Below are 25,746 nucleotides of genomic sequence, written 5' to 3' on the forward strand. Positions count from 1 at the left end.
TTTTTAAAAAAAATGTCATTTACTATAAAAAACATATAAAAACTATTAAATCTATATTTGATCCTTGATGAAGTGTTCGTGTTTGATGATCTGAGTGAAAGCGGTGAGCGTGTGGGCGTTGCAAAGGGCCGCGTTACGAGGGGCGGTGGACACGACTCCGCGCAGGTAGAATCGTTGCGTGCTCCGCTCTGAGGCGGGGAACGCGAGGCCCCCCCCACTGTCCCCTTGGCACAGAGCCGTCCCTGCGGAAACAACACTGCATAAGACACTAAAGAAAATATCAAAGATGGAATGCCGTGGAGAAACTATTATCAAAATAAACTTTATTCGAGCAGGCTTTCACAAGCTCTTTTGAATCGTCATTTAATAATTAAGCCAAAAAATCAAAATAAACTTTATTCAAGTAGGTTTTTACAAGCACTTTTGAATCGTCATTTTACAATTAAGTGAAGCTACCACCGGTTAGAAAGTATTCTACCGATAAGAACTGGCAAGAAACTCAGTAGTTACTCTTTTTCCAACATTGCAACCTATTGGAATATAACTACATATATATGGTTAGTAGTTGTTTATCGCACCCCCTTAAGGATAGTTTTTCCAAAATTCCTTCTTTAGTGGAAATTTTCAAATTTCATAGCTGTAACTTTAATAGTTTACGCGCTTGTTATATATACAGATAGATACACGCTGCGTCTTCCCGGTACAATGCTGATACTAATATACTATAAAACGTCTTTATATACATCGTTGACAGCTTTCTTCAATAGACAATACAAACCACTATGTCCCTGCATTTTAAATCTGTAATATCTTCGAAAATATTCATTGAAATTAGATACAAGCTGTAAAGGGCCATGTTGATCTAAATTAAATGTACAAATTTGTCATATATTGTTAGCTTTAATTAAATAAATATAAATAAATATGAGACAACATCACATACATTACTCTGATCCCAATGTAAGTAGCTGAAGCAATTGTGTTGTGGAAAATCAGATGTAACGACGTCACAAACACCCAGACCCAAGACAGCATAGAATACTAATTATAATCTACATCGACTCGGCCGTACGAACCCGGGACCTCGGAGTGGCGTGTCCATGGAAACCGGTGTACACACCACTCGACCACGGAGGTCGGTTAATATACACTTACCGTTCGTATATCCGGCACATATCTTGTCACTAGTGATGTATTCCCTGAAGCTTGGGGGTGAGACCGCGAAGCACTCCTCTATTTTGACGTACGGCAATTCAACCACCTTAAGGACTTGGGAGGCGTTTCCGTTCTCAGCGGCGAGACCCCAGCCGGCAACCTGGTCATCATTACATTCATGGTCAAATTGTCGTTAGTCAATCACTGATATAATTTGGAAGCGTCGTAGTGCGGGATTAATGAACCCTTTGGTTATTTGCATCCCCACATAAGAAGAGGGGGTAGATAGTAGCCATTCATTTATTGCGTAAAAGATCTAGGGGGGAGGGGTCCATGTCTTATGATTTCTTACTAGAAGGGTGGGAAGGAGTTTCAATAGTTTTTACGTAAGAATAAAACAATGCGCAAAGTTAGAATTATTTTAGTAAAGTAAAGAATTATAAGAGTAAATTAAGCACATATACAGGGTTATTGGTAACTCGACGTATATCCGTTAGGAGGTGATAGGGGTGACTATTTGCATTTTTGAGTTATCACGTTTTTTAGTTTTTTTCAAAATTGTCAAAAATGCAACTTCAAAAATTTATTTAAAAAAAAGTATCAATTTAAGTCTATTTTTATCTTTTGTTTTATAAAAACGATTAAACACTGAATATTTGTCAATACTTTAACAATAATAATCGGTCTAAATTTAAAAATGCCAGACTACTGGGCCATCTCAGCTCAGCAGAATTATTTGAAAATGAAAAAAAATAAACCAATAATTTATTATTTTCTATTATAAATTCTTATGTAATAAATATTATATAGGGGGGAGGGGTTCGGTCTATTCTTATTTTTTCTTATCATAGGGGGGAGGGGGTCAAAAACTAGTGAAAATAGTCTTACGTTATAAATGAATGGCGCCTAGGAATTTTAGTAACTTTTTAAATAATTTGGGGCTTTGCTGATGGATCATTTATATATTAAATTTGTTAAACTAATCATTTTATTCTATAACCGAAGATCTGGTACTTGCTTCTTTCATACACACAATGTTTGTGTGTGTGTATGTATGTCATATAAAAGATCCGGATCTATCGAGTACGTAGCAATATCTTTAAATTCATCGCTTTGTAATCGGGGAGACTAATATGGCCAGAGAGATTTTCAAACTCCCTTTATGTGATTCTCATACTCTTTCATTCAAAATAAGAAATACAACAACAACAGCCTGTAAATTCCCACTGCTGGGCTGAAGGCCTCCTCTCCCAATGAGGAGAAGGTTTGGAACATATTCCACCACGCTGTTCCAATGCGGGTTGGTGGAATACACATGTGGCAGAATTTCTATGAAATTTCTCACATGCAGGTTTCCTCACGATGTTTTCCTTCACCGCTGAGCACGAGATGAATTATAAAGACAAATTAAGCACATGAAACAGCGGTGCTTGCCTGGGTTTGAACCCGCAATCATCGGTTAAGATGCACGCGTTCTAACCACTGGAACATCTCGCCTAAATAAGACATATAACACTTCAATTTGAAAAAAAAAATTCTTTCACGAGGTTACTTTTACAATCAATTAATTCACGTCCATACCTTGCCCAGAGTCCGATCCGTTAATTGAGTTCTGTCAAAATTCACATCAAAATCGATACAGACAGGACGAATGTAAACTTGGTATGTAAACGGAGTCGCTACAACGACCAGTGCGATGTCGTCTTGGAAATTCGCTTCAGCTCCACGGAAATGAGGAGGCACCACTATATTAGCGACCTGGAAAAAAAGGGGGAGATTTAACCATGAGGAAATGAAATTATTAAAGTATATTAATATCCTGTACACCACTGCTAGGCTAAGGCTCTCCCTTTGAGGAGAAGTTTTGAGCATATTCCAACACGCCGCTTCAGTGCGGATTGTTGGCAGTATTTCGTTGAAATTAGACACATGCAGGTTTCCTCACGATGTTTTCCTTCACCACCCACATCAATCAATAGTAGTTGCTTGAGGGTTTGAACTCGCAATCATCGGTTACGATTCACGTGTTATAGCCACTGGGTCATCTCGGCTGAATTGCAGAACTGAAGTTATAGAAGTAACAGCCTGTAGATTTTCCACTGCTGGGCTAAGGCCTCCTCTTCCCTTAAGCAGAGGATTTGGAACATATTCCACCACGCTGTTCCAATGCGGGTTACTGGGATGCATATGTGGCATAATTTCGATGAAATTAGACACATGCAGGTTTCTTCACGATGTTTTCCTTTACCACCGAGCAAGAGATGAATTATAAACACAAATTAAGCGCATATATATTGTGGTGCTTGCCTGGGTTTGAACCCGAAATCATCGGTGAAGATGCACGCGGTCCAATAACAATTTAAGAAATTCAATTTATTGTATCTTGAGATTAGCCCCGTTTCAAGCAAAACAAGCTCGGGGGCAAGCATTCAAAATCAAAATTAAAATCAAAGTATACTTTATTCAAGTAAGCTTTTACAAGCACTTTTGAATCGTCATTTAACAATTAAGTGAAGCTACCACCGGTTCGGAAAGTAGATTCTACCGAGAAGAACCGGCAAGAAACTCAGTAGTTTCTCTTTTTCAACATTTAAAAAAATACAGTCATGTTAGTTAATACAATTATTAAATTAATATATCCTGCCTGGAAGTCAATTGTTCTGGTTATTATGCCTTAACAAAAAATATGATGATACATTTTAGGGCGACTTACAGACCGAGATTGCACCAACATTGCTTCGGGGAGCCAAAGCTCCAGGATATTTGCACATGTATTAAAACTTACATCAGACTGCTGGGCGTCAAAATCGTGGGGGTCATCCCAGTCTCGGTAGATCTTGCCAACCGCAACCGCGTAGTTTGAAGCTGGTAGCAGCTTGTGCGTATCGTTCCAGAAGCAATGAGCCGCTTGGATTGATAATAAAAAAAACTTCTTACAAAAAAAGATACATTTGAGCAAAAAAAATTAATTATTAAAATCAGGGCCGTATTTAGGGGAGGGCAACCGGGGCAACTGCCCTGGGGCCTCCACATGAGAGGGGGCCACAGTTTTTAGCAAGTTAACAAATACTGAGATATAGTCAAATTATAATAATGTTACTATTTAATATTTTAAAAGTTACCGACACAATTACGAAACAATTCATAGCTTACTGATTGAAATAAAAAAAAAAAAACTAATTAATTCATAATAATATAATTATTAGGGTGTTCACGCTTCTGTTTGTCTAGGGCCCTCACTGCTTTGTGGCCCCGGGGCCTCCACACCTTTAAATCCGACTCTGATTAAAATACTTGAGATATAAATAATGATAAGTGAAACAAAAGCCAAAAACACAAGTAAAATATTGGACAACATCACATACATTACTCTGATCCCAATGTAAGTAGCTGAAGCACTTGTGTTGTGGAAAATCAGTAACGACGTCACAAACACCCAGACCCAAGACAACATAAAAAACTAATGAACTTTTTCTACATCGATTCGAATTACTTGGTGTTGGGGCTTTGTGCAAGCCCGTCCGGGTAGGTACCACCCACACATTAGTTATTCTACCGCCAAATAACAGTACTCAGTATTGTCGTGTTCCGGTTTGAAGGGTGAGTGAGCCAGTGTAACTACAGGCACAAGGGACATGACATCTTAGTTCCCAAGGTTGGTGGCACATTGACGATGTAAGGAATAGTTATATATATATTTCTTACAGCGTCATTGTCTATGGGCGATGGTGACCATTTACCATCAGGTGGCCCATATGCTCGTCCGCCAACGTATGTCATAAAAAAAAACGGATAATCAAACCCGGGACCACGGAGTGGCGTACCCAGTACATTTCTCACAAATATATTTGCAAAAGTTCCGTTAGTTTGTTGATGAATAACTTTCAATCATAAAGTAAATTTGGATTGTTTGTAACAGTCTGTAATGCATTGGGCAAAGGCTCGTGTTGCGTCATAACGATTGGATGATGAGTGTGTGTCGTTTGTATGGTATACTTTTCTTTGCCTCCCCTTTTATTATTTCGTTATACAAATAAAATACGGTGACTGTGGTACACGGTAAAAATTATAAAACTTATGCTGTACTATAATAATTTGTTGCCATTTTGTATCATGTTGAATAAAATGAAATGAAATGAAATGAAATGAAATGAAAAGAAGTGAAATGACTTACCAGATATAATAGTTGTTGTGCTTATCAGAGATCCCCCACAGATCTGCTCGTACGGAGTCTTTTCCTTCCTGTAGATCCCCGTATGCCAGGGCAGTTCTCCCCTCTTGGCAACCTTCCCGCCTATGACGAGTTGGGTTCCTCCTGGGGTGATGGTACCGCACTCTGAAATTTTTGATTACGTCTAATAAAACCTGAACCGAGTCGCCCAATGGTTAGAACGCGTGCATCTCAAACGATGATTGCCGGTTCAAGCCCAGCCAAGCACCACTGAACATTCACGTGCTTAATTTGTGTTTATATTCATTGTGAGGAAACCTGCATGTGTCTAATTACATAGAAATTCTGCCACATTTGCATTCTACCAAGCCGCTTTGGAACAGCGTTGTGGTATATGTTCCAAATCTTCTCCTCAAAGGGAGAGGAGGATTTAGCCCAGCAGTAATTTAATTTTTGAAGTTTGCAGTATAGATTTGTAATATTATTTTGTGTGTTACCTTACTTCTGGTTGCTAATAGTATTTTGTTTTTAGATTATACTAGATAATTCATTCATTCATAATCAATTAATCAATCAATCAATCAATCAATCAATCAATCGATCAATCAATAGTGTTACGTCATTGTCAAAGCTGTCAATATATTTTGTAATGGCGTTGGAATAAGTAACAAGTTTTAAAGATTTTAAATCACAAAGTCCCATTCCGTGAACATATTTAATATAATTTATATAATTGTAAACATATGATAAATAAGTCTTGCTTTCTCGAAGTTCGAGCATCATACCAAATTACAAAATCGATTCAATGGTTTAACTGTTATATATCACAAGATCAGCAACAGATTTACTCAGTGGCGGATTAACAATAGGCTTAGTAGGCTAGAGCCTAGATCGGCAGATTTAGAGGGGCGGCAAATATAGCCCAAATTTGTTATTATCTTACAGAAATTAAAAAAGAATCTTATAACTATATGTACACACATTACGTCCGTAATCCGTATACTCGTCACTACATAGCGGGTTGGAAAAATAATCTAGTAACTGACAGAAATATCACCTCGTTTATAATCACACTAATAACGGGAAAAAACCGATGTAATGAGGACGATAGAACACAAATCATAAATGTTGCAAAAAAACGTAGGGGAGGCAAAAATTGAATAGCCTACTAGCGGTAAATTTGTAAATCCACCACTGGATTTACTTTCATATTTTAAATATTAGTATATATTAAGATAAACATAACTTCAAACGATATTTTTCAAAAGTCAAGATATATTATATATAAATAATACTGTTCTGTAATACTTTACAACAATGATATTCTAATAAACAGATATGTTATACCCATACTTAACAACAGAAAAAAGTGTGCCGCGCCGGGGACCGTTTATTTTTCATTTCGTTACAAGTAAAAAGGATAGCTTGATAAAAACAATAAGTAAAAGGGATAACTAGATGTTTTAATTACGCAAAACGTATTATTACGTAATTATGATGTATTATAACGTATTACTGGCATGATTATCAAACATAATTGCTTTACAAATATTAACTTATTTAAATGCAAATTTTATCAAAGAAGATGATTTTTATCTTGCTGTCCTTTTCTTATGTATGACAAATCAGTGACTTTTGAAAGAGAGAAATAGGTGTTTAACTGAACAAATACTAAACATTAAGGAATGTTTTTTAGGCAATCAAATATGACTTTGAAATTTGCTTTCATGCCCAAATTTTTTTGTGTTTTACTGTAATAGGCTATTTGACTGATTATTAAAATAGATTTTATATTATTTAGCAGAGATTAAGGAATCCAGTACAAGTTGTTTTAGTACATATTTGCCGAAAAATAGCAAATTAAACATTTCATATTTAAATAGCGCGCAAAACGCTACTTGGACAATATGGCGCTGCAATGAGGTCGGTGACGTCACTTGCTTGCTATTTATTTCTTATGTGAATATGGTCTTTAGGCAAACGTAATAACTTGTGCTATCACATGACCTAATATATTCATCAATTTGACACTCCGATTTACACGCACTCGCTGTCTCGTGTTGAACTGACGCGGGAATCTATAGCGACGAATAGCGTCGAGTGGCGCGATAGGGAGCTGTTTCTGTTGGTTGTGAATCGGAAGTAATCGGTTTTATTGAATATGCCGATGCTACGTCTAAGTTTTGTCGTACTATATGTATCTATTTGTTATTAAATAAATTATTTAATTTGCAAAAGGATAATATTTGGGAATGGAATATTAATAAGATGGAAATTAATGATTAAATAAAAGTACTCATAAAACAAAAATGTATTTATTTATAAATAAGTCCATCATATTAATATTACATAACTTATATATTACATAATATTATTATAAAATACATAAAATAATATTTTTTACATTTACAATATTGCAAAATTTATTTGCGATTAATGGATTTCTGCAAATTAATTGAAAAGTGTTAATTAACTAAATAATAGTTTCTGTGTTAAATTAAAATATAAAATATGATAGATTTGATTATTTTTCAAATAATATGTTAACGTACTAATGACATACATAATATATTCCTATTTATACTATCAAAATGGAGTCCTATTAAATTAAATCACAAACCAGTTTAAATGCTCACGTTACAAAAATTAACATATTAATATATGTTCTTAATTATTTCACGTTTCGATAACGCACAGATTCGATATATATTACTGGGCTATATATGATTTATATCAACACTGTTTCATCGATATTGTATTCGATTCCTGTCGATCTAATTACAAAGACTACGATGATTGATGTTCGATTAAACATTAGAAGTGAATCTTCTAAATTATATGAACACATTAATGTTTAAGGGTTGCACTGTTCCTTTATTATCTGCCGACCTACAGATAACGCATCCGTCTAAAATTGTAAAAGAGCTTAAGTGTTGTGATGGGTTTTATTTAAAGTGCATCTTAAGTGTTATTTAATAATAGTTATTTGTGAAAAGTAACAACTACAAACACATGATATGGTAAGCCACTCCGAGGTTTGATTACCGGCCGAGTCGATGTGAAAAAAAATTCATTACTTTTCTATGTTGTCTTGGACCTGGGTGTTGGTGGTGCCTCATTATCTCTCATTTTCCATAACAAATGCTTCAGCTACTTACATTGGGATTAGAGTAATGTACGTGATGTTGTCCAATATTTATTTGTTTAAATGTCGTAATTGTCGACTAAGATTGACTAAGAACTGAACTGGGGTATTTTTTTCAGACAGATCAAAAGGATGAGAGAGAGAGAGAATATATATTGATTGAAATATATCAATACCATAAAATATGGCAAAATGTCGTTTGGAATTCGAACGAATGAAAAAATGCCGTTACTTGGATATTATGGCAAAAATATACGAATGGTGGCAATGATGCTAGCTGATTGGAATGGTGGAGAAAGTCTTATTGACTTGAAGATATGGCGTACAAGACTAAAGCATGAGAAGCTTACAGCAGCTTCATAAGTTAGACACTGGATACTTATAACTGCTTCTGATCGATACCGGTTTTAACTAGATTTAGTGCACCTATCTGTACGCATTCGCCTAGCGAGATGTCTATATCTAGCTTATCTTAGATAAGTTGAGATAGATTGTTATCTAACAAAATTCGTTAGATTACAATCTAACTCGTCAGATTGTAAACTGTGGTAATATTGTGAACCGTGGAATATTTTTACAATTTAACGCATTATTTTCCCTATATGTATACATATATATATATAAAAGTTTGTCACACTAGGTTCTTTCTTCGTACACTTATATACATTCAAAATCTCGATCGAACAAGACAAGCTTACGTGAATATAAATTTAAAATAGCCATTACTCATTAAGTAATTATTATATATTTAACGACGTATTAATTCCTGTGTCAGTTAAATATCAGAATCAGAATCAGGCTTTATTTATATTAAATATTAAATAAAAATATTTAAATTAATCTATGAAGAGATATTTGTTATTTATGTATAATAAATAAAATTTGCAAATCAATAAAATGAGTTGTTGTTTTATCTACAATTATCAAAATTAATTTGTACTTCTAAAATATATTATTGAATCATTAGACTCCGTACGACTATCAGTATCATATTTTTCTTGGTTCTTTGGTCTCGTAACTCGGACTTGACCCATTCTCCAATCCCCTTCGTCTATATCGTATACACTCGGGTTGTCTTTGGCAGTGTTTTTATCTACACTTTGAGTGTCAATATTACTACTTGTAGGTATATTTTGAGTGTCATGATGGTCACCAGTAGGTTTATTTTGAGTGTCTATGTCGTATACACTCGGGTTGTCTTTTGCAGTGTTTTTATCTACATTTTGAGTGTCAATATTACTACTTGTAGGTTTATTTTGAGTGTCATAATTATTACTAGTAAGATTATTTTGAGTGTCGTAATGGTTGCCGGTAGTTTTATTTTGAGTGTCATAAAAGCTACCAGTAGATACAATTTCCATATTACCGTTCTGTGTAGGAACAATTTTGACATTAATGTCATTGTTACTCTGTACTTTGATATCGCTATTGTTACACGTATTTATTTCTATGCGAGGCGAGTTATTAACGCTAGTGATGTGAATTTTAATAGTGTTGTTTATGTTTATGGTAATGTTCGTTGTCCCACCTGGTTTGCATATCGCGATGTAAGTCCAACTACCGTCGATACATCTCATCGGGTTTAGAATGTCCGAAGTGTAATAGTTAGGCGATCTGCATATTGGCTTGACGACGGTGCCTGCCAGCTCCACCGTGCCGCACTCCCTGGTGCCTTCCACGGAACCGGGACCGGTGAGCCGGCACCGGTACTCGACGCTCTCGTGTTTGTTGAGGCGGCAGAATCCTGGAATTTATCATATATTCAGAGGCATTAGCTTGTTTTTTCATTTCATTCAATCCTGCGGTACGGGGTCTTTAAGACCTCGTATGAAGACTGTAATAATAGCGGTACGGGGCTCATTAGACCTCGTAACGTTAAAGCAACTAAAACTCGATGTGATGATGATCGAATTTTATTTCTTCAGTGTGATACGTGGTCAAAGAGACCCCGTATATTCTAGGTACACCATAGCATTCTGTTTTCAATAGGCATCATATAAATATTTTTTTCATTTTTCTACAATATATCAAATACACATTACGGCCTAAGGACAGAGAAATCTTTGTTTTTCTTAGTCGCACCGCAAAGGAGACGCATACGAGGCGTTATAGACCTCGCACCGCGTTGAAAGTTTAACGGAATGATACTCACGGAGACACTTTGGTATTTCATCAGACCAGTCACCGTCGAAACAGTAGACCGAAGTTACATTTCTCTCGACGCCGTAGCCGGGGTTGCAAGTGATGTTAATAAACGCGCTGGGGAAGGTTTGTCCAGGGATCACGTTTGGATTCCCACCCATCGTGTACGTTCCGTGTTCGGGGAAGGGCGGTAGCTTGCATTTACCCCCTTGGGGTAAAGGTCTGGAACAACAAAAAATAATTGAAACGATCTAAATTAAATATTTTAACACGGCCTATTAACACGTTGTCGAGCATCGTTTTCTTATTTTTTTCCATTTCTGCGATACGAGGCGTTTACGCGATAAGACCTCGTATGAAAACTATTAAAATACGGGTACGGGGCTTATTAGATCCCGTAACGTTTGAGAAACTCGATGTGATGTGATCGAATTTTATGTTAAATGAAATAAAGACATATCGTACTGTCAGCAAAAAAAGTATTTTTATATATTTTTTTACTCATAATATTTATCCATATACTCACTTATCTGTCGGTTTTGTAGTAACAGGTGTCGGTTTTACAGTAGCTGGTGTCGGTGACCCCGGGGAGATTCTGTTGCACAGCTCATCGGATTCATCAGAATTGTCTGCACATTCTTTTTTCTGTAACATATATATGTTGTCTTAGATTTTCACGATTATTACACATTGAAATAAAACTAGTTTTAACGGATTTAAATCGCGTCTATTAATTATTTTTATCATCCCGAATAAGTACACTGTAAAGTGCTCGATGAGTCGAGATGGCCTAGAGGTTAGAACGCGTGCATCTTAACCGATGATTGCGGGTTCAAACCCAGGCAAGCACCGCTGATTCATGTGCTTAATTTGTCTTTATAATTCATCTCGTGCTCAGCGGTGAAGGAAAACATCGTGAGGAAACTTGCATGTGACAAATTTCATAGAAATTCTGCCACGTGTGTATTCTACCAACCCGCATTGGAACAGCGTGGTAGAAGATGTTCCAAGCCTTCTCCTCAAAGGAGACGAGGCCTTTAGCCCAGCAGTGGGAATTTACAGGCTGTTGTTGCAATTGTTGTTGTTGTAAAGTGCTCGAAACGTCGGGATGATAAAAATAATTAATATACGCGTTTTAAATCCGTTAAAACTAGTTTTATTTCATTCTGTAACATATATATGATATATTAAATACATAGTACGTACAATTATAAAAAAACAGACATGTATTTTAACCAGATGATTTAAACAGGAGAATCTTTATTAATAATATTAATGTGAAAAAGTAACTCTGTGTGTCTGTATGTCGCTCTTTTACGAGCAAAGCGCTGAACCGAATTTAATGAAATTTAGTATGAAGCAAACTTAAACTCCTAAGATTTGATTTGATTTGATTTGGTACCTACCCAGACGGGCTTGATAAAGCCCTATAAAGTTAAATATTAAGAAATAAAAAAATATTATGTTAGTTTCCAAATCTAGATCTTACCCCATTGCAATCTGATCCCTGGTCCACGCAGGCTCCGTATGCGCATTGGAAGAGGTACGACGCGCAGGTCTTAGCCGCGCATGCGCGCACCGTCTCATCCGAACCGTCAGAGCAATCCACGATACCATCACAGTGCTCAGACGCTGGTATCGTTTGACCGTTCACACATCTGAATTGACCGCTGAGAACAATAGCAAATATTTAATTTATATTTTAATTAAGTAAGGAGCTGAGGCGTAGCTATCATAGGGCCAGGTATTGCAATGCCGCAGGCCCCCGGAGTTCAGGGGGCCTTCTAAACTAAACCTTAAGCTTCTGAAGCTAAAAAATTAAGATCCTGTGCACAAGATTTCTTATTTGGTATCTATAATTTTATCATTATTTTATTTATAGTTTACCCTTAATGATATTAGTTAAAGAGGGATGGGAAGGAGGGGGTGAGGGCCCGATTATTTTTCAATGCGCCGGGGCCCTTCCGCACCTAGCTACTCCACTGGTAAGGAAACTTTTTTTTTCTCGCTGGAAAAACGCGTTTTACCCTTCCCCCACGTGGATGGAAGTGGTATGTGGGACGCCGAGTGCGACCCAACGAACATAAGACTGCACTGTCAGAATAATTTGACCCTGGCAAGTATATATTAATTTGAACTTAAGATTGATTTTTTTTTAAACTAATTGTCAATATTGAACACATTATACAATGCGTAACAAATTTCTTTAACGATAAATATAAAATGAATTCAACAATACATGTTTCCATAGTGGAACAGATCTGAATAAGAATCTAAATTCCTTGCCTTGAATATATTTTCCGAAGCTGGCAGCTTCACTTGATATAGTTGTAAAATGATGATTCAAAAGTGCTCGTAAAAGCCTACTCGAATAAAGTATATTTCAAACTGCAACTGACCAAATTTAATGGAAAATCTTACCGAATTTCATCAGTTTCATTCCGGCACCTCGGCAGGAGTTCGTCCGATTCATCAGCACATTCCTTGATCCCATTGCAAGGCGCTGTACCGTCCACGCATGCGCCGTAAGTACAACGGAACCAGTTGCTTTGACATCTAGAAATATACAAAAGATTACATAATATCGCCGATTTTAACTGAGATGTAACTACAGGCACAAGGGACATAACATCTTAGTTCCCAAGGTTGGTGGCACATTGACGATGTAAGGAATAGTTAACATTTCTTACATTCATGCTTCATTGTCTATGGGTGATGGTGACCACTTACCATCATGCATCATCATGGTGGCCCATATGCTCGTCCGCCAACCTATGCCATAAAATAAAAATAAAACAAAAAATAAATAAGATGGCCCAGTGGTTAGCACACGTGTACCCTAACCGATGATTGTGGGTTCAAATCCAGGCAAGCACCGCTGAATATTCATGTAATTAATTTGTGTTTATAATTCATCTCGTGCTAAAGGTAACGGAAAACATCTTGAAGAAACCTGCATGTGTCTAATTTCAACGAATTTCTGCCACATGTCTACCACCAACTCGCATTGGAACAGCGTGGTGGAATATGATGATAAAAGGAGAGGAGGCGTTAGCCCAGCAGTGGGAATCTTACAGACTGTTTACTGTACTGTACTTACTTAGTATTCCTGCAGAGTGCGTGCGTTTCATCACTACCGTCGGGACAGTCGACGATACCGTCGCACTTACCGTCGAAACCGATACAGGTACCGTCACGGCACTGCCACTGATATTTGCTGTGAATAAGGAATTATATCAAACGAAAGTCTTTAGTCACACGATATAATGTGAAAGCTATCAAAGGAATTAGCTTATTGATAACTAGCGACCCTAATAGCGACAATAATGATACTAAATATACTACACAATTAGTTTATTTACGAAATCAGATTAGGAACTTCTAAAATTATCAGTGTTCCTTCACTATATTGTCCATGTATTATATACAAAAACCTTCATTCTTGAATCACTCTATAAAAAAAAACACTGCATCAAAATCCGTTGCGTAGTTTTAGAGATCTAAGCATGCATAGACACACAGCGGTAAGCGACTTCGTTTTATGCTGTGTAATGATTTATCATGTACAGTACATGATATATAGAGTCGAGATGGCCCAGTGGTTAGAACGCGTGCATCTTAACCGATGATTACGGGTTCAAACCCAGGCAAGCACCTCTGATTCATGTGCTTAATTTGTGTTTATAATTCATCTCGTGCTCAGCGATGAAGGAAAACATCGTGAGGAAACCTGCATGTGATAAATTTCATAGAAATTCTGCCACATGTGTATTCCACCAACCCGCATTGGAACAGCGTGGTCGAATATGTTCCAAATCTTCTCCTCAAAGGGAGAGGAGGCCTTTAGCCCAGCTGTGGGAATTTACAGTTGTCGTTGTTGTTGCATATATTATTTTATTAATATTCTAATATAATAATTATCTATAAAATATGTTCAAGAACTTCTCACCGACAGGAAGTGGTCTGGCGTCTCGATCTACCCGAAGTTATGTCTTGATTTGTCAGTGAATTTCTGAAAAAAAATATCAACAGATCATTTGGTAATCTTATATGTTAACAAGTCCCGTTTATTCCCTATCCCATGGGTATTCTGAAATATCCTAAAACAGTTTTCAGTTGATGTTATAACCTACTCGCATGCTAAATTTGAAACCCCTAATAATTTATAGTTACGGAGCAACTTTGGTAATCCCATTTATTCCCTATCCCGTTGGAATTTTTAAAAATCCCTTCTTGGTGCATCTCTAGGACACTTAAGGCATACGTGTGCCAAATTTCAAGTCTCTACGTCCAGTGGTTTAGGCTGTGCGTTGTCTGTCAGTCACTCAGTCACTCAGTAAAGGAACAGATTTATATATATATTGATGGGTGAGCCGATTTTTGTCCCAGTGATTATAAATAAATAATAAGAGACTACATCACATACATTACTCTGATCCCAATGTAATTAGCTAAAGCACTTGTGTTGTGGAAAATCAGAAGTAACGACGGTACCAACACCCAGATTCAAGTCAACATAGAAAACTTATGATAATCTACATCGACTCGGCCGTACGAACCCCGGACCTCGGAGTGGCGTACCCATGAAAACCGGTGTATATACCACTCGACCACGGAGCTCGTCAAATTATGGGACGGTAGCTGCACGTAGATCCGTTATGGTCTCATTTATATTATAGTTTTATCAGCCAAAAATAAGTAATTACTATGGGAAAGAACAACTAAATACATGGTACCAAATTTATTCAATACAAATGTTACGCTACGACAAAAAAAACGAAATAAGCAGAAAACTGTTAAAGATTATGTTAAGGGATTTGTTTCTCGATGAAGAAAAATGTGGCCATCAAATTAAATTTAAGCTAATGTTACAAGAGTAATATAAAATTAAAATAAATTAAATTTATATCACATTATTATTGCACATCATTTATATAGCAGGGGCTATTGAATTTACTTTATTATATACAATTATTATTGTAATTAATTGATCAATAATTTGTAAAACTGTAATTAATATCATTTTATATGGCATGACATTTAAAACTGGCATGTAACACTATTTCTTTTTTTAAATATGATTGAGCCAGGGCCGTATTTAATGGAGGGCAACCGGGGCAACTGTCCTGGGGCCTCCACATTAGTGGGGGGCCACAGTTTTCAGCAAGTTAACAAATACCGAGATATAGTCAAATTATAATAATGTTATTATTTAATATTTTAAAAGTATATAAATATAACTTACGATACAAGTAAATAAATCATTGCTTACTGATTGAAATAAAAAAAGTAATTAATTCATGATAATATAATTATTAGGTTGTTTACGCTTCTGTTTATCTAGGGCCCCCACTGCTTTGTGGCCCGGGGGCCTCCAGACCTTTAAATCCGACTCTGGATTGAGCTGTCATTAGAAAACAATTGGTCGATAGCGGGCATTGTAACAAAAGATAGAGACATTGGGGCGTCATTGTAAAACGATAATATTATTTTGGCCATCCCGAACTACTGAAATTACACTATATCTGTATTTATGCTAAACACATTTATTTTTTTTGTAATAACGAGCGCGTCTCGCCGTTGAGCATAACAGCTTGGCGAGAGCTATTTTTTATGTAAAAACTTTTTTAAACCTAATAAAAAAAATAAAAAAATGTAGAACTTCAGTTATAGATAATTATAGAGAATTCTTGATTGTAATTTATTCATTGTTACGATTTAAAAAAAATTGTTGGAAAAAATTAATGACCGTTTAGAGCGTTGCTACGGCTTTATAATAATAAAAATGAAAAATGTAAAATTAAAGTAAATAGACTATCGACAAAGTTCACTTCTAACTGAACATGTAAAATATTTGACGTTAAAAATTTCATTTAAAAAAAAAAAGTTTCATAATTTTCGCGCCAAATGTAAGTGTCTTGCAGTTAACAATGAATTGAAATTTAAAAAAAACCTGTCATAACTTTAAAAAATTAAAAAAAAATGGGAATTTCGCAAGTAAGCCTCTAGTAGGACACAATTTAGACGTAGCATCGGCAAATTCAATAAAACCGATTACTGCCGATTCACACAACCAACAGAAACGGCTCCCTATCGCGCCTACCTACTTGTTCGGAAAAGAAAATACCTTGACCTCATAAACTAAGGAACTCAGCGTGTTTTTTTTTTACATATATTCAATATCACAAAAGAATATCCAGAAGACGATCGCTTCATTCAAATTTATAGGAGATGGACCAGTGGATAGAAAGCGTGCATCGAAACTGATGATCGCGGGTTCAAACCCAGGCAAGCACCACGCAATATTCATAGGCTTAATTTGTGTTTATAATTCATCTCGTGCTCGATTGAGAAGGAAAACATCGTAACTGTATAGTATAGTCAGAAATCCACCACCCATATGTCAGAACTATATTGAGATGTATTCAACTTACATGGAACTGCCACAATTGAGCTCATCAGATCCATCGAAGCAGTCCCTCTTCCCATCGCAGACGCTGTTCAGGGGGACACAGGCCCCATCCTGACACGTTAATTCATCTAAGCTGTTAACAAGAGGGTAAGTTTTAGAAATTACTACCTATACAGCGACTTTCAGTGTGATTGAATTTAACAAAGTACATTTTTGTAGCCTATGTATACTCCTAATTACAGCTACCAGGTAAAGTCCCATCAAAATCGGTTCAGCCGTTCCAGAGATTCGCCGGAACAAATTGACAGACAAGCAAATTGTAAAACATGATTTTTTGGTGTATGTACCGTGTATACGTATGTTTTAGTAAAAAGTGGTTGTTTTAATATTACAAACAGACATTCCAATTTTATAATATGTATTGATTTTTTTGATTAGTTAATATGTATAATCTTTATAGCATGCATTAACTGCCTTTTTGGTCTAGTCGGTTGATATGAGGCTACAGATCCTGAGGTCTTGTATTCAAACCTCAAATCAGCATCGGGAACAACAGGAGTTTGGCAGTTGGAAGGCACTTTTTACTTGGTGGTAGGGCTTTGTGCAAGACCGCCTGGGTAGGTACCACACACTCATCAGATATTCTACCGCTAAACAACAGTACTCAGTATTGTTGTGTTCCGGTTTGAAGGGTGAGTGAGCCAGTGAAACTACAGGCAGACATAGCATCTTAGTTCCCAAAGTTGGTGGCGCATTGACGATGTAAGGAATGGTTAATATTTCTCACAGCGTCATTGTCTATGGGTAATGGTGACGACTTACTATCAGGTGGCCTATATGCTCGTCCGCCAACCTATTCCATACAAAAACCCCTGAACCTCGGTGCTTATAAAATCGTTTATTATGTACCTGAGCCTTTTCCACTCCAGCAAGATTTCCCAATTGGATTATAAAGATTATAAGGATACGATGGTCTGAGTTTGCGGTCAAGTCTCCTTTGAGATTGAGCCTTGGCTGAAATTGCTCAGAACGACATCATCATCCACTTTCCCTTATCCCAATTAAGTTGGGCTTAGCGCATGTCTGCTTCCATACTTCTCTGTCAGACGTCATCTCACAAGTAAGATTCTCTCATATCGTCTTTCACACAATCCATTAATCGTATCCTTGGTCGTCCCCTACCTCTGTATACATATGTGTAATTTCGTGTAACTTAGTTTCACAATGAAATAAACAATGATAAACTCACGTGCATAAGTTTGTTTCCTCCGTTACAACATACGTGAAGGCTGGCTGTGACACTGGAAAATAAAATAAAAAAAAAGAGAATCGTATTTATTTTATATAAAACCGTTTATACGTATAGTGTATTCTAAGCACAAGAGAACAAAAACGAAATAAGCAACATTTGACAAAATCAACCAAAATCAAATCAAAATATACTTTATTCAAGTAGGCTTTTACAAGCACTTTTGAATCGTCATTTAACAACATTTTATAATGCTTATTTGATACCGTTTCTAAAAAGGTAAAAATTAATTTCACTAGTTACATTAATCAAACAAAGTCTGATTTCTGTCTGCCTAAAGGTGATAAACTTAAAAATAGTAAACGATTTTCATAAAAATCAAAATCGAAATAAACTTTATTCGAGTGGGCTTTTACAAACACTTTTGAATCGTCATTTAACAATTAAGTGAAGCTATCACCGGTTCCGAAAGTATATTCCACTGAGAAGAACCGGCAATAAACTCAGTAGTTACTCATTTTCAACATTTAAAAATAAAGTCATGTTAGTTGATTACAATTATATAATAGGTTGGGGAAAAAGTTTCTTCGTATTTTATATGAAAATTCAAAATGTTTTTTTTATAGTTTATTTACATTTGACTAAAGTATGTAGGTGCCATTTTGTTCCATAACTTTTTGCCATCTTGTTGGTAGTGACATGATCCAATTGCTGTAAAAATTTTGGGGCTTCTGATCGAAAAACTGCGACAAGTGGTTTTGGCAGTCCTCTCGTGATGTTAACCTGACACTGCCTAAGGAATTCTGCAGAGACCGAAACAGATGAAAATCTGAAGGTGCAAGGTCAGGACTATACGGCGGATGCATTAATACCTCCCAGCCAAACTCTCGTAATTTTTGTTGAGTGGCTAAAGATGTGTGAGGTCTAGCGTTGTCATGGTGAAAAACCACACCCCTTCTGTTGATCAATTCTGGCCGCTTTCTCTCAATTTCTTGCTTCAATCTCATCAATTGTTCGCAATACAGTTCTGAATCGATGGTCCTGCCGGGCGGTAACAGCTCATAATGAATTATGCCCTTCCAATCCCACCATACACACAGCATTACCTTGTTGCGAGTTAATCCGGGTTTTGCCACAGTCTGTGAAGCTTGACCGGCCTTTGAACACGATCTTTTTCGCACGTTCTTGTCGTATATGATCCACTTTTCATCACCAGTTATCAGCTTCTTCAAAAATGGTTCGGTTTCATTACGTCGTAATAAAGTATCACAAATGAGTACACGGTTCATTAGGTTTCTTTCAGTGAGTTCCTGAGGCACCCATATATCGAGCTTTTTTGTGTGCCCAGCTGTATTCAAATGAGTCAAAACCGTTTTGTGGTCAATTGCCAGTTCTTCAGCTACATCGTAACTACTAATATGCCGATCTTGCTGCACTTTTTCAAAAATGGCATCAATTTTGTCCGTAACAGGGCGACCAGAGCGAGATGCATCTTTCATATCAAAATTTCCGGCTTGAAAACGCTTAAACCAAACTTGCGCTACTCTCACAGATACTGCATTAGGTCCATAAACATCACAAATTTTTTTCGCGGCTTGAGTTGCATTTTTACCTTTTTTATAGTAAAATTTTAAAATGTATCGAATTTCTTCTTTAGATTCACTCATTTTAACAACAACAAAAACAAATGAAAATCACATAAATTCCTAATTTGAATTTGGAAGTGCCTTCTTTAAAATTAAAACTTTTTAATGATACCAAAACCAGCCAGATACAAATGGTATAGCCAAAGAGATTTTATTACAAATTCATACATACTATATGCGAAAAGACTTTTTCCCCAACCTAATATGTATGTAATATATCCTGCCTGGAAGTCAACAAGTAGGTATTAATTCCGCGCTTTTTTATCGTCTATATAATCTTGTATTTAATAATATGCCTTCTTTACCGATGTATTTTTACAAATGTGTGATTTAACAGCAAAATGACGCGATGTCATTGGTGGAGAGTTTGATTAATCTGTGGTATGCATTATGAATTTGCGAAATATTGGAGATTTGAACGTCGACGAAACAGTAATCACAATTTTGGATGTAAAATTAAAGTGGATGTAAGTGGTTAAGTGAAATAGTGTTGTATTATAAGTACAGATATATTAATCAAGAACTGTTTGTAGTATAACATAGCTGGGTTATTAGGAAATCGCATGTAATATGTAAATCTAAGGCTTGTTTAATTTTATTGACCCTATTGTGTTTAAGCAAACAATTTACCTTTTTATTAAAACCGCAAAACGTATAGACGTTATTCCATTCTGGATTTATAAAGAGATGAACGCGTGCATCTTAACCGATGACCGCGGGTTCAAACCCAGGCAAGCACCACTAAATAATAAAAAACCCGCATTGGAACAGCTTGGTGGAATATGTTCCGAACCTTCTCCTCAAAAGGGAGAGGAGGCTTTAACCCAGCTGTGGGAAATTTACAGGCTGTTGTTTTTGGATTTATACAAGCGGTGAAGATTTGTACAGTAACTAATTTTTATTTTATATGTGTCACAAAACTCGTCATGTAAATAATGATTCTGTAAATAAATTTGGATTTTCTTAAGACTATTGAGGTTTGTATAACTATAAAAAATATATAACTAGTCAAAATGTAGACTCATTAAAGTAAATAGTACATGGAGTTATGAGTTAAGGTCTTGGTTTTGATGGGATTTCACTGGCAGCTAACCGATGTAATAAGTAGTAACGTAGACTAGAATTATATATATTTATTTGTTAAATTCAAACGCTTACTGTCGCGGGCATAGCTAGTTGTTAATGAAATTAGTTGAATAGCGGTTTTTCCCTTGTAGGTAATAAAAAACATGTATTTATTATTATTTTTTTCGTATATATTGTTTCGTAAAACATAGTCATAGTTTATCTGTGAATGCTTAACCTCTACTGATCTTTGTACATATATGTATATGAGACACGTATATATAAGATAAACATTTTTCCTTAAATAAATATTCGTATATATTAAGAACTAGCGCGCACTGGTAACTTTTGTCACGGTGACTGTTGCGTCACTCTTGTCGAGTCCGTGAATATGTATGGAGGTGCGCGCACGTTACGACGTGACATTTGTGTCTGCATCTGTACATATTCGCGGACATGACAAGAGTGACGAAACAGTCACCATGACAAAAGTTACCAGTGCGCGCTAGATCTAATAGTGCAAGCCGATTTCTTTCGCAGTGATTATGGGACGATAGCTGCAAGTAGCTCCATTATGGTCTCATTTTGAAGAGCCGTAAATGTACAGAAAAATAAAAATAATTCTTGATTGCGGCTTACTAAATTGTTAAAATTTAATAAACAATTAATTTTAGATAGAAAATAGGTAATAGTCGGTTTGAGAGTGGTACTACCGCTGTATAATAATAAATAAATATGAGACAACGTCACATACATTACTCAGACACCAATGTAAGTACGACGACACGACTCAGATGTATCATCGGCAAAATTCGTAAAACCGATCACAGCCGAATTAAACACGCTCTCCCAAATTATCAATATTTATTTCTTATGTGAATATGATCTTTACGCAAACGTAAACTTGTAATATCATATGGACTAATGTATTCGTCAATTTGACGCGTCGATTTACACGCACTCGCTGTCTCGGGTTGAACTGACGCGGGAATCTAAAGCGACGAATAGCGTCGGATAGCGCGATAGGGACCTGTTTCTATTCATTGTGTGAATCGGTAGTAATCGTTTTATTGAATTTGCCTATGCTACATCTAAGTTGTGTCGTACTATACTCTTGACTTAAATATATTGATATTCTTGTGTGAAAAAGATTGAGCTGTCACAGAAAATATTGCAATTGGTGTTGAGAAATTTATTTTATTGGAGAATTATTACCAAAATTGTATTTATTTTGTCATCCTGGTTTTGCAATCACAATATATGTAGATTTTAAATAGAATTTCTACTGAAAATAAACTAATGGCGATTCAATATCACCGATTCGCTTTATGGCGCTGCGATATCAATAATCATCCATGTAATCAATTTAATTCAATGATTTTTTATGGCAACACTGAAAGATTCGAATTCCGATGAATTTATCATTCACGTAAATAGCAAAAAAAAAATTATCCGCGTAAAGTTACCATTAATAATACATTCTTAGTAAAGGTGAGGTAAATTGTAAACAATATTGGAAATCCCTTGCTCCGAAATAGCTTAAATGATTAACATGGGTGTATTTTTAAATGTTGCAAAAGAGTAAATTCATAGTTTCTTGGCGGTTCTTATCAGTAGAATCTACTTTCGGAACTCTTAATATATTTATTAAATGACGATTCAAAAGAGCTTGTAAAAACCCACTTGAATAAAGTAGGTATATTTTGATTTGATTGATTTTTATTTCACGAGGAAATCAACAAACTGTTGTTGAATTTTGGAACGTAAAGAGGGATGACCCGTGTCCATAAATATATTATGACGTAAGCATTCGCTAAACAAGGAATTTTGTAAAATTGATATTTAAGCGTGGAAGGATGTATTGCGAGAATTGTATCCATACGAAATCCAGGGCATTTGTATATCTATTATAAATAAATATTGAAAAACATCACATACATTACTCTGACCCCAATGTAAGTAGGTAAAGCACTTGTGTTATGGAAAATCAAAAGTAACGATACCACAAACACCCAGACACAAGACAACATAGAAAACTAATGATAATCCACTCGGCCGGACGAACCCGGGACCTCGTAGTGCACCCATGAAATACTCGACCATAAAGATCGACAATTATAAATTCTTATCGAATTTGTAGCCAAAAATTTGACAACTAAGTACCCTCACATTAGTATGGGACCACCCATTTATTACATGACACTATTTTCGCTAGTTTTAGACCCCTCTCCCCCTATTATAAGAAAAAATAATTATACCCCCCCCCCCCCTGTTTAATATGTATTACGCAATCTATATCTAAAAGAAACAATTAATGCAGTATAGTTTTTAACAATGATAGCCAGTTAATTTCCAATGCTGGGCTTAGGCCTCCCTCTCCCTTTGAATAGAAGATTTGGAGCATTCCACCACACTGTTCCAATGCTGGTTGGTGGATTACACATGTGGCAGAATTTCGAATTTATTAATAATCTAAGTATATTTTCCATTAGAATGAATGTTGAAATTTGATTCTAAATATTCCGATATTAGAGAATGTTGTGTTAGTTAAGCGTTTTCCTCGTTATTTAAACACGTCGCTAGCTAATGTCTTATTAATGGCCGACATCATAATTGCTACCCATTATTTGATCGTTTAATTAATACGAACCTCATTTGTTACGTAATACTTTTTTTTAAATTAATTATAGTACAGCGGACTCCCTGTAATCCGGGCCATAGCTAATATAAAGAAATTATTAAGGAACGCTTGTGTGCAAAAGGTTATTATACAACTAATGAGTTTATGATCGATAGCACCTCGCAAATGAAACGATCGCCTCATGGCCATTTCTTTTTATATTCAATTGTGTATATAATATAGGAGACAAAAAAACCCGCTGAGTTTCTTTCGCCGGTTCTTCTCAGGTCAGGTGTTTTCTTTTCCGAACCGGTGGTAGTGTTTCAATTGACCATCAATAAGAAAGTGTTATGCTTCTATATTGAATTAAGTAGTTTGAGTTTGACTATGAAACCGATAAAAAATCCGGCGCCCTGTTATCCGAAATGTCTTTTATTATTGAATTTTTTTTATAAGATTTTCGCTTATAAAGATAATGCATGTTTGAATAGGATATCTGTGCACCACTATTGTGCTCGACGCGTTCCTTGTTTTGATTCTGATAGCTTACTTTGAATTTGACTACATGTGGTACCACCCACTCATCAGATATTCTACCGCTAAACAACAGTACGCAGTATTGTTGTGTACCGGTTTGAAGGGTGAGCCAGTTTAACTACAGGCACATGTCGCATCTTAGTTCCCAAGGTTGGTGACGCATTGACGATGTAAGGAATAGTTAATATTTCGTATAGCGTCATTGTCTATGGATGGTGGTGATCAATTACCATCACGTGGCCCATATGCTCGTCCGCCAACGTATTCCATAAAAAAGCTATCACTTCTTTATACTTCAGAGTGTAACATATATAACCTTATCATTGGATATGTACTTTGTTAGATTACAGGGTACTCTTCAGCAAAAACATCAGGACCATTAAAGGGTCGTACTCTTAGGCAGTAGGGCACTCTATAATCCGACAATTTCGATAGTCGACTCTGCAAAACAAAACGTTTTTCGTATTGCCGGGGTCCACTATACTAGGTATTTATGTTCCAAACCCTCTCCTTAATGGGATCAGGCCTTAGCCCAACAGTAGGAAATTTACAGGCTGTTACTTTATTTTTTCCCGAATAGTTAGATAATAATGGACTGACATGTTCGTTGGTTTTTTTTAATATAATTTATACTCGATAGCACTCAGGAATGTAGCTTTTTACGAGTCAATTTGTTTATAAATGAATTTATAATACTAAGCACGGCAATATATGTATGCATGTAAGCATAATGTGTGTCCCACACAAGGGGCTAGAACGGCATATATACATAGGTAAGGGTAATAATTTAAGACGTTTCATAACACACATAGCAATCGTCGGAAAAGTGGTCGCTTAATTTTTTTTCCTTATTGCCAGATACAATATTGAAAGATTTCATATAAAAACTTCATGGTTTACGCAAGTTTGAAACCTGCCAGTGCCTGATTGAGTATCAGGGCGTTTGACAGTGGGGTCTGAACTTAGTTGGAACCGAGCACAAAGTTACCTACCACTTAGCTTAGATGTTAAAATGTTTTACGGATTTGTAAGTGGATAAGACATTGAAAAATTTACACTTATAAAAGTCCTAGGTATTATCAAAAGCGTTTATCAAAGTGCTTTCAAATATTTCAGTTCGTAATTATTTTAGAGGTCACCCACCGGGGGTGATTGGACCCCTTCCTCCAGTTATTCTAGCTAATAAGCATTGCTTTTGGCAAAATGAGATCATACTTTTAAGAATATTAATAAACTAATTCTACAAAGTTGATAAAACTATAACATAACTATAATATATAATAAACAAATAAATAAATATATATACATATATACATTACACAATAGTTAATAATAACAATCGACGTATATAAAAAGTCAAACATTAATGTTTTCGTAAATTGCATAAAACAAAATACAACAACAAAAAAAAATCATAAATAAAACAAAAATACATACCAGTAAAAACTATAAATAACGCACACAACAACATTGTCGTGATTTAAAACACAACACAACAATCAACAACATACAACAATCATTTTTATTGACTAGATTTACGTACACGTTTGCGTCGTGTAATAATTACGTTTGTAATGAATCCGTCAAGGAAAATACTCCGATAT

General features: G+C 35.8%; 1 protein-coding gene across 1 annotated transcript; it reads right to left on the reverse strand.

Annotated features, from left to right (window-relative positions):
* Window positions 1-25,746, reverse strand: LOC124541621 (modular serine protease-like). Its single transcript, XM_047119543.1, has 15 exons — window positions 25,580-25,746; window positions 18,275-18,326; window positions 17,048-17,158; window positions 14,563-14,625; window positions 13,714-13,830; window positions 13,035-13,169; window positions 12,103-12,283; window positions 11,140-11,258; window positions 10,624-10,835; window positions 10,000-10,215; window positions 5,330-5,491; window positions 3,941-4,062; window positions 2,737-2,913; window positions 1,156-1,315; window positions 1-242 (listed from the first exon to the last, which is right to left on the reverse strand). The coding sequence occupies exons 1-15, from the start codon at window positions 25,611-25,613 to the stop codon at window positions 52-54; spliced, it is 2,052 nt and encodes a 683-aa protein (XP_046975499.1). The 5' UTR covers window positions 25,614-25,746; the 3' UTR covers window positions 1-51.

The sequence above is a fragment of the Vanessa cardui genome, chromosome 28, assembly GCF_905220365.1.
Source record: "Vanessa cardui chromosome 28, ilVanCard2.1, whole genome shotgun sequence".
Lineage (NCBI taxonomy): Eukaryota > Metazoa > Arthropoda > Insecta > Lepidoptera > Nymphalidae > Vanessa > Vanessa cardui.

Bases quoted from the DNA above. Each gene is read 5' to 3' on its own strand.
- LOC124541621 (XM_047119543.1), bottom strand. From the start codon at position 25,613: ATGTTGTTGTGTGCGTTATTTATAGTTTTTACTG. The intron at 13,170-13,713 runs GTAAGTACAGTA...GTATATTTCTAG, and splicing joins GCACTCTGCAGGAATACTAA to ATGTCAAAGCAACTGGTTCC. The intron at 11,259-12,102 runs GTAAGATCTAGA...TATATGTTACAG, and splicing joins AGGGATCAGATTGCAATGGG to AAAAAAGAATGTGCAGACAA.